Below are 9463 nucleotides of genomic sequence, written 5' to 3' on the forward strand. Positions count from 1 at the left end.
CCTATCTCCTTCCTTTCCTCCCTCCTTTTATTGCTTCTTCCTTTTTCTTTGAGATAAGGTCACATGTAGCCCAGGCTGGCCTCAAAAACTCACTGTATAGCTAAGAGATTACCTTGAACTTCTGATCATCTTGCTGTTGGAGGAGAACTTGTTCGTCCCAGCCACCCGGCTAGCTTACATCTGAAATAATCACACAGAAACTGTATTGATTAAAACACTGCCTGGCCCATTAGCTCTAGCTTCTTATTGGCTATCTCTTACATCTCAGTTTAACCCATCTCTATTAATCTGTGTATCGCCATGTAGCAGTGGCTTACTGGAGATTCTAATCGGCGTACATCTAAGGTGGAGGATCCATGGCTTCTCTGACTCTGCTTTCTTCCACCCAGCATTCAGTTCTGTCTCCCTGCCTAAGTTCTGCCCTATCACCAGGCCCAAAGCAGTTTCTTTATTCATTAACCAATGTAAGCAACACATAGAAAGAAGGACCTCCTACACCATCTTGCTTCTATCTTCAAGTGCTAGGACCACAGCATGCACCACTTTGGGGTTCATGTAGCACCATGGCTGATGATTGACCGATTGAACCTAGGCTTCTTGCATGCTAGGCTGGTCCTCTACCAATTGAGTTATGCCCCCAGCCTCATAACCTTTTCGGTTGTTAAATATTACTTTTTGTGTCTGTCTTTTTTTTTTTTTTAACACTGTTAGATTTGACAATGAAAAGTGGATATTTAATAATTGTGCTGCTTTATTGATACAGCGAGGAAAAGAACTACCATGGAGACAGCGTTTGCCCTCGAGAAGCTGTTCCCCAAGCAGTGTCAGATCCTTGGGATTGTGACCCCGGGAATTATAGGTGAGAGAAATTAACAACTTATTTTTTTGCTTAGTTTAATGTGGGGTCCCGTGGATTGGTGAACTAATTTTAGCTGGAGAGCACACATTCACCTTTTTGGTGGCATATAAAACCAAGAGCAGTAGTCATCTGTCCTGGTGGAACCTTGTCCTCGGTGTCTGTCAAGTTGTTGAGGTTCACAGTTCAGATCACAGGGCTGCCTAAGAGCAGCATATAACCTGACTTCCTTAGCCTTTCCAGGGAAGGAAGGGTCTCATTGTGCCTGCCCCATTCCTGTCTGGTCAGTTCACCCACTCTTGTTTCCTGCAGGCGGGGCAGCTGAGAGTGACAGGTTACAGTGTGTCTTACGCAGAGACTTGTTTCTCTGCATGCTGCCAGCATGGCACATGAATTTTTGCTGTTACTGTTTGAATTGTTTCCTGTTGATGTAGCGGTGGTCCAGTGGTTAAGATAACTGGATTAGGATTCCAGCTGTACCACTTAGTGTCTGTGTTACTTTGTATAGCTTACCTGACGTCCATGAGACTTGAGTGTCCTCATCAGGGAAATGGGAAAGCGCCTTCTTAGGAGGGCTGTGAAGATGCAGTGACTCAGCACATCTGTGGCCTTTAGAGCAAACCATGCAGCAAGATGTCAGCTGTCGTTTTCTGGAGCCTTGCAGGTGGTTAGTTGGTAAAGTGTCTGCTGCACAGGCATAGAGGCCCTCATCAGCCCTGGACTCCCATACAAGCACCCTGAAAGACTTTAGGGTTGCATCTCCCTAAAGTCTTTCACTCCTAGGCAGTGAAGCACAAAGGGTTCCGGGTGTTTGCAAATGAATAGGGCCTGCTCTTTTCTGCCCCACCAGCTCCTTACCGCAGGGCTGCTGTAGCTCCGTACACACTTGGACTAATGAAGCAATAGCGGTGACTGTGGTTTTCTTCCAACTTTTGAGTTGACTTTAAATAGCTGGTAGCCTTCACCTCATCACTGGTCACTGTTGGATACTGATGTAGAATCGGGCACTCCTTCCTCACATCTTTTTTCTCGTCTCTCTCATTATATCCACTGCCTTTACTTGAACACAACTGTGCTTTTTAAAGTTATCTGCTGTAGAAATAGGGGCAAGGAAGGAAAGGCAGCTTTGGGTGGCATCCTGCCTCCCCAGTGAGAAAGGGAAGGCAGCCTTGGTGGCATCCTGCCTCCCCAGTAAGCAGTCGCAATCCCAGCTCTCCTTAGTCACTGCCTTGTTCTGAGCAGCTTAGGCTTTGTGTTGCTTTATGCCCCCATGGTCTTATGTTTGGGGTTAAAATACCATTCCATCTGCTTTGGTCATGGTACGGCTCTGATGTTTGCTGGGCCCTCCTCATACTGGTTGCAGTCATTTAAATAAGAATGGCCCCCACATGTTCATAGACTTTTGAGTGCTTGGTATCCAGAGAGTGAAATTGTTTGAAAGGATTACAAGGATTAGGAGGTGTGGCTCTGTTTTGTTGGAGGAAGTTTATGATTGGGGATTGTAAAAGGACACTTCCTGTCTCAAGTGCCTGGTCCCAAATAACCGACTTAGAGGATTAATCGCCTGTGAAGCATGCCAAGCTGGCCAAGCTGCCGGAATTGTGTTGAGGGTCGCGCAGGAGACTTCGGCAGGAGACCATGGTGCTGTGAGGCTGCCTCTCCCCTGCTTCCCTGGTTATGCTGTGCCCAGCAGTGAGGAGCACCATGGCCACTCTACTTGATGGGGCTGAGCAAATGCTCTGCTGATAGCTCAGGCTTGGTATTAGCTAACTTTTAAATTAACCCATATTTCTACCTATGCTTTACCACATGGCTGATGACTTGTTACCTCATTTTCTACATAACCTGCTTGCATGGCAGCTGGCCGGCATCTCCCTGACTCCGCCCTTCTTCGTCCCAGTATCCTCTGACTGTCCACCTAACTTCCTGCTCCGCTACTGGTCTGTCGTGAATATGAGCAGTACATATCATAGTGTAGAAAAGGATTGTTCCACAGCAGGGGATGGGCTTCCTTCTCTGCCTGCAAGCCAGGGTGTGGTTTTCAGTGACTTCTCCAGTACCACTCTTACTGCTTCCATGCTTTCTGCCATGATGATCGTCAGCCTCAGAAACTGTGCACAAGCCTCCAGTTGAAGCTTCCTTTTGTAAGAGCTGCCTTGGTTGTCGTGTCTCTACACAGCAGTAGGACAGTGGCTAAGATACTGGTCTTACCAGGCTTCTGGTCTTCACTGCTGATGCTTTGAGCCTAGCTGTTTCTTTACTTTTGGCCTGACAGTCCCTGCCAAAACCCCTGTTCTGACTTCTGTGGTGTTAGGGTAGTTTTGCCAGGTCAGTGTCTTATACATGGTTGTTCTCTTTTTGTGTTTTGGTTCTTTACTGGGTATAAATATTTAACACGTCTCTGAGATGGATTTGTTACATTATAAGTAATTCCTTTAAAGCTGTGTGCTTGCATGTTCAGGCCAGAGGTTGTCAAGTGTCATCTTCTGTTCTTTTGAGACAGGGTCTCTCACTGAACTTGAGGCTCTCTGTTCTAGCTAGACTGGCTGGTCAGTGAACTCCAGGGGTTTGCCTTTCTCTACTTCCCACTTTGCCTGACCTTAGTGCGTGTCTGGGGTCAGGTTTGGAAGACTCTGGTCTTCATGCCCGTACAACAGATATTTTTTTTTTCCGTACAACAGATATTTTATCAGCTGAGCCATGCCCCCCCTTTCATTTAAGTGTTCGAGTCTTTCTATGATATAAATGGGACAAGATTTATTTTCCCATTCTTGTTTTGATAGGCTGTGGTTTTTCTGATTCTAGGTATTGTGAATGAGGCTGGGTTTTTTTTGTGTAAGTTTTAAGTTTCTCTGAAACTTAAGGAGTTGGACTTTCTTGGTTTTAGCACTGACCTAAAAAGAAAGGCAAGTTTTCCAAGGTTCTGCCATTCTGTGCTCAGGAGCAATGGTTGGAGGGTGCAGTTGCTGTGGCCGTTAGTCAGGCTGGTAGATGTGAAGATACTCTTGGACGCTAAGGACTAGTTGTATGCTCACTGGGTACTTGTCTGTGGCTTGTGACAGGGCTGGCTCACTCTGCTGCATCTACTCACATTTAAACACTTTAGGTTTCCTCCTGCACTCTGTAGGGGTTGTTTGTTATTGCTGTTGGAACAAAATATTGGCCAAATGCAGTGGGGTAGGGAACTTTCTTAGTTTGCAGTTGGAAGGTGCATCTCGGTGGGGAGTCATGCGGCAGAATCTTGAGGAAGCAGGTCACACTGCGTCCTTACTGAAGGAGCAGAAAAGGACTGCAGCTGCTGCTTGGCCGCAGGACTCCGGGCTCTGGGACGGTCGGCCTGAAACCCGGTCAACTTAACCTGAGGCACTAGCTCAGGCCTACCATGAACTTGCTTCTTTCTTTTCATGTTTTAAATATACAGTCTGTGAATCGTGTGGGGTGTGTCTTTGGGTTCCTCTCTTCGAATACCACCCTCCCACCCCCACCACTACCCCTACTACCACCATCCTTCAGCCCCTTCCCCCACACTGTGGTTTGCATTTCTAGAAACTTAACAAGATTTGTGTGTGGTGTTGTGCCTTCGTGTATGTGTGTACCATGTGCACGTGTGGTGCTCATAAAGACCAGAAGGGGGCATCAGATCTCCTGGAACCAGAGTTAGACAGTTGTGGCCAGCTCTGTGTGACAGGAACTGAACCTTGGTCTTCTGGAAGAGCAGCAGTTCCCTTCATCTTGACTCAGTGCTGTGGACAATTTGTATACCTGCTTTTTGTCTGTTTATAAAAGCATTTCTTTTGTTTGTTTTTTCAAGACAGGGATTCTCTGTAGCTTTGGAGCCTGTCCTGGAACTAGCTCTTGTAGACCAAGCTAGCCTTGAACTCACAGAGATCTGCCTGCCTCTGCCTCCCAAGTGTTGGAATTAAAGGCGTGCACTCAGCTTTTTGAAAGCTTTTCTTTCTGAACATATTTGAAAGTGTGTGGTGCAGGGATCACAACCCTAAAATTGCCAAAGAACCTTGTTTGCTCTAAGAGCGTCTGTTTGAAAACAGCCTAGCCTGCAGTTAGGAGGATGCAATGGGTTGATGAAGGTTCTTACTAACGCCAGTTTCTGTTGGCTGTCCTCGTTTTCTCTAGTGACGCCAATGGGATCAGGTAACAACCGACCTCAGGAAATAGAAATTGGAGAATCTGGTTTTGCTTTATTATTTCCTCAAATTGAAGGGATAAAAATTCGGCCCTTTCATTTTATTAAGGACCCCAAGAATTTAACACTCGAACGACATCAGCTTGCTGAAGTGGGTAAGTTGTTATTTACTGTTTTATTTACTTACTTGGTTTTTTGAGACAGGCTCTCACTACATATTTCTGGCTGGCCTTGATTTCAGAATCTTCTTGCCTTTGCCTCCTGAGTGCTGAGGTTTCACAGGTACGTGGCACATACCCAACATTGTTATTTATTATTAATTGCCCATTTGTTGATTAACTTCATCTGTTTTAATTCTGGCTAGCTAGTGACTTCTAGGCCACTGTTGACAAGGCCGGTGATTGGTCCAATTCATTTCAAATTGTTTTATTGCCATGAAGTCCTAGATGACCCGAGACGAACACCTTTTATATAAGTATTCTGTTGCTAAGCTTGAGCATGAGTATTTTACTTGCATGTATATGTATGTAAGTATATGTACTGTGTGTGTGTCTGCTGCCCATGGAGAGCAGATGAGGACATAGATTCCCTGGAACTAGAATTATAGACAGTTGTAAGATCCGTGAATGCATGCATGCATTTAATTGTAGCTGAATTTTGAATCTTGATCTTCAGTAGACTTTTAGCAATAATTTTGCCTTATTTTTGTTATTTAAAACAGAAAAACTTAACATTTAAAAATATCCCTAGTAACCATTTATTATACAAGTTTTTAGAAGAAAAAGGTTGGTGCTGGAAGAGAAGGCATGGACTTGAAGTGTGAGGAAATAAACAGTCAGGATTGCTCCCAAGTTTGAGAAAACAAGTGTGGACGGATTGAAGTAGGTCTAGTGTCAGACTTTGATGGGGAAACTTACTTGATACATAGGCAGCTGGCTACTCCAGCAACGCAGTGTGAAGGCTTTTCATCGTCTCCTTCCGTGATGTATTAGCACACAGACATGTCACGTAATAATTCCCTGCCTGTCAGGTTTCCTTGTTGCTAATATGCAAATCAGCTGTTGAGTCCTTGAACTTTTTACAGGTTCGTTTCACTTTACAGACAAGGAAATAGGTTTGGAAAAGTTAAGCTTGTCCCAATTTAAAGACCAGCAATGGAAAAATGGGAAAGTTTGGGTTTGTGGCTCAAAGGATGGAATATGCACACTGAGAACGGCTTTTACACCGTCTGTAAGCAGGAGAGTAAGAGCGGCTGTGGAAGGAATGGAGCCGAGCAGTAAGGTGTGGGCAGCTAATGCTCGAAGCCCTGCATGTGGGCTCCGTAGAAGGCTGGACAGGTACAGGCACTCTGTCCCCATAGTGGGACTATTTAGAACAGGCTTGAGCTTCAGGATGGCTTCCAGAATGGTTGAGACTTTCCTTTTTTCCATGTGCACGCATGTTACAGTGCATTTGTGTGGAGACCAGAGGTTGGTGTCAGTGTCTCTTGACACTGACTTCTCTTGAATAGCCATGCCATTGGCCCAAGTGATCACGTCCTGGAAGTGACACCCGTTTCTAAACTAGACTTGAATGTTGTTCCACAGACTTCTTCCTACTCAGAAAAATGTGTTCCACAAAAGAAAAGGGTCTCGATGTGCCCGACTCATCTGTACGAGGGAGGACCCTTCAGAACTGTGCAAACCTGAGGTTTACTATGTGGAGAGTTAGAACTGACCCAGGGGCAGAGTCTAAAGTTTTATTTATCTGTAATTGATTGTCTTGTCAGCAGCTCCATGCTGTGACCTAAAGATAAAGTTTCCTAGATTTCAGCACAAAAAAGAATTCCAGGATGAGCTAGTGTAAAGTTTATTAAAGAAGGTTTTTAATATAAATTTCAGCATGGGGGCTGAGAGATATTCAGGGAGAGTGGATGTGGGCTACTCAGAAAAAAGGTCACATGCCATTGTCTTTACAAAAACTGTCACTAAAGGATTGCTGAGAAGTTAAGCTGGGATGCAGAACAGGCATTTGATAAGACAGAACTCTAGGTCACCAGCATGGAGTTAGATGCTAATGTGCTGGAAGTCTTTTTTTTTTTTTTTGGTTTCTCGAGACAGGGTTTCTCTGTGGTTTTAGAGCCTGTCCTGGAACTAGCTCTGTAGACCAGGCTGGTCTCGAACTCACAGAGATCCGCCTGCCTCTGCCTCCCAAGTGCTGGGATTAAAGGCGTGCGCCACCACCGCCCGGCAGTGCTGGGAGTCTTGATTCTTAATTGTTCAAGCCTGAGCATTGTGCTTGGTGGGGCTCCTTTCCTTCTATCACCATGGAAGGCATGTGGCTGAGTTAAATGGAAACATCTGTGTAGTTAGGGGCTGCATTTTCTTCCTGTCCCAGAAGCCACCTGTTGTAATACTGTTTGGTTTCAAATGGCTGCTGTGAAAACAGGCTGCCGGAGACTCGGGTGGAAGCGTGGCGCTCTGGGAATGAGACACTACTGGTCCCTTGAGCCTTGCTGCCTGCTAGTGGTAGAGCTGCTTTTAGACCATGTTATAAACTCTAGGTCACTGGCCTGTGTGGACTTGGAATGTGGAACAACCCAACATGGTCCGCTAGGCTGCTGTTCTGTCTATAACTGTCCTTGCTTGTGTGAGGCGTTCACTGGATTATATTCAAATACCGTTTAGGTTTTTATTAATGGAAAGCCAGGAACTTCAGTGCTGCGCAGCACCTCTAGTGCCAGTCAGTCAGCAGGAATAACTAACAGCTCGTTGTGGTTTAAGGCTGTCTTATCTCTCACTTCTCTGCAGGTCTTCTGGATAACCCTGAGCTTCGCGTGGTCCTTGTCTTTGGCTATAACTGCTGTAAGGTGGGAGCCAATAATTACTTGCAGCGAGTGGTCAGCACTTTCAGCAATATGAACATCATCCTGGCTGGAGGCCAGGTGGACAACTTGTCTTCACTGACTTCTGAGAAGTAAGCCTGTGCACTTTGCTTTTCTCCCAGGGTGAATGGAAACGACTTCAGGTTCTTACAACAAATCTGAGGAATCAGTGTGGTATAGTATGCCAGTACTATGAGGCGGGAGAATTTCTTGAATTCAGTATCAGCTTGGTCTACACTGATGACTTCCAGGCCAGACAAGGCTACAAAGTGACAGCCTGTCTCAAAAAATAGAAAAGGAATTTCTAATGTACCAATTCATTCAATTTTCCTGTTGCCAAGAGGCTTACTGAACACAATTCTGTTTGCAGTCAAAAAACTAAACTTGTATTTATTGTTCTTTAAGAACATCAGCGTTAGGCTCCTTCAGCACCGCCTGTTGATAAATTTTACAGCACTGGTCCTCCTTGTGATGCTGCTCCTGCAAACAGAGAAGTCACTAATGAGTCTAAAATAAATGCATAAGGCTTATTTCAGTATAGAGTTGAGTTGCTAACTGGGAGATAGAGGTTTCATAGAAATAAGTAAGGAAGACTAGGTTTTTAAAGGAAAAGAACTAAGGTGAGGTTGAAGCAGCTTGTTTATGCCCTTGTGTGGAGTTTTGAGTGAGCTGAGAATGGACTGCTGCCGGGGTCTGTGCGTACACTAAGCTGAAGGTCAGCAGCAAGTGAGTCAAGTCCTGGGGTTGGAAACTTGCAGCGGGACCTTGCAATCTCATCTCTGAATACTTTGAAACAAACTTCTACCTCTCAAAGATGCTCTCTGTGGGTCGCAAATTCTCTCTTGATCAGACTGTAGCCATTTAAAGTGTTTCCTTGAGAAGGAGTTACATGGGTCAAGTGTTCCTGACAAAACTCATTAGGCTCTAACACTCAGGGTAGGGTGGCATCTCCTTGCTCTTCTCCAGGGAACAGCAGCCTGTGGTATCTTACTGGTGTTCCTTGGCCTTCAGTTTGGGGACCTATATACTAGATTTTATTTATTTTGTGTGTGTGTATATGTACCACTGATGCTTGGTGTCTCTGTATCTTAGTTTCTTGCTAACCCGGAGGATCTCATGCATTCTGTAGATTGTTGTTGATAAATGTAATGGGTACTTAAGGTGTCTGTTTCCTCCCAGCGGGTGTTCACTGTGTGCTTTATAGCTTTACTAACAGGGTATTTTCTTTTGTAAGCATAAAATATTTGATTGAAATAAGTCTTTACACGGCTGAGGCACTCGCCACCAGGGCTGAGAATGTAAGTTCAATCCTTGGGACCCACATGGTGGAAGGAGGAAGGACTCCTTTGCTCTCCATCCATATGCCATGCTGTATGCATGCTCACCAGACTTACACACAAAATCAGTGTCATAGGAAAAGGGCATGAAAGATTTGTTTCAAATAAATGTAGTTGATGTGTGTGTGTGTGTGTGTGTGTGTGTGTGTGTGTGACATGAGTGAAGGTGCCCTCAAGGACCTGAGGTATTAGGTTATGAACCCTGTTGGCCCTCAAGGACCTGAGGTATTAGGTTATGAACCCTGTTGGCCCTCAAGGACCTG

The 9463-nt window shown here is 45.1% G+C and overlaps 2 protein-coding genes across 2 annotated transcripts in view; one reads left to right on the top strand and one right to left on the bottom strand.

Annotated features, from left to right (window-relative positions):
- Fbxo22 (F-box protein 22) overlaps positions 1 to 9463 on the top strand; it is an 18309-nt gene that overhangs the window by 7132 nt on the left and 1714 nt on the right. Inside the window, exons 4-6 of the mRNA XM_005347389.2 lie at positions 764 to 859; positions 4991 to 5155; positions 7790 to 7955. Coding sequence (XP_005347446.1) covers positions 764 to 859; positions 4991 to 5155; positions 7790 to 7955 — 427 coding nt within the window. The remainder of the gene's footprint in view (positions 1 to 763; positions 860 to 4990; positions 5156 to 7789; positions 7956 to 9463) is intronic.
- Nrg4 (neuregulin 4) overlaps positions 7955 to 9463 on the bottom strand; it is a 64055-nt gene continuing 62546 nt past the window's right edge. The window contains exon 8 of the mRNA XM_013346332.2: positions 7955 to 8343. The gene's annotated coding sequence lies outside the window, so the exon portion shown is untranslated. The remainder of the gene's footprint in view (positions 8344 to 9463) is intronic.

Source organism: Microtus ochrogaster, chromosome 5 (assembly GCF_000317375.1).
Source record: "Microtus ochrogaster isolate Prairie Vole_2 chromosome 5, MicOch1.0, whole genome shotgun sequence".
NCBI classification, from domain to species: domain Eukaryota; kingdom Metazoa; phylum Chordata; class Mammalia; order Rodentia; family Cricetidae; genus Microtus; species Microtus ochrogaster.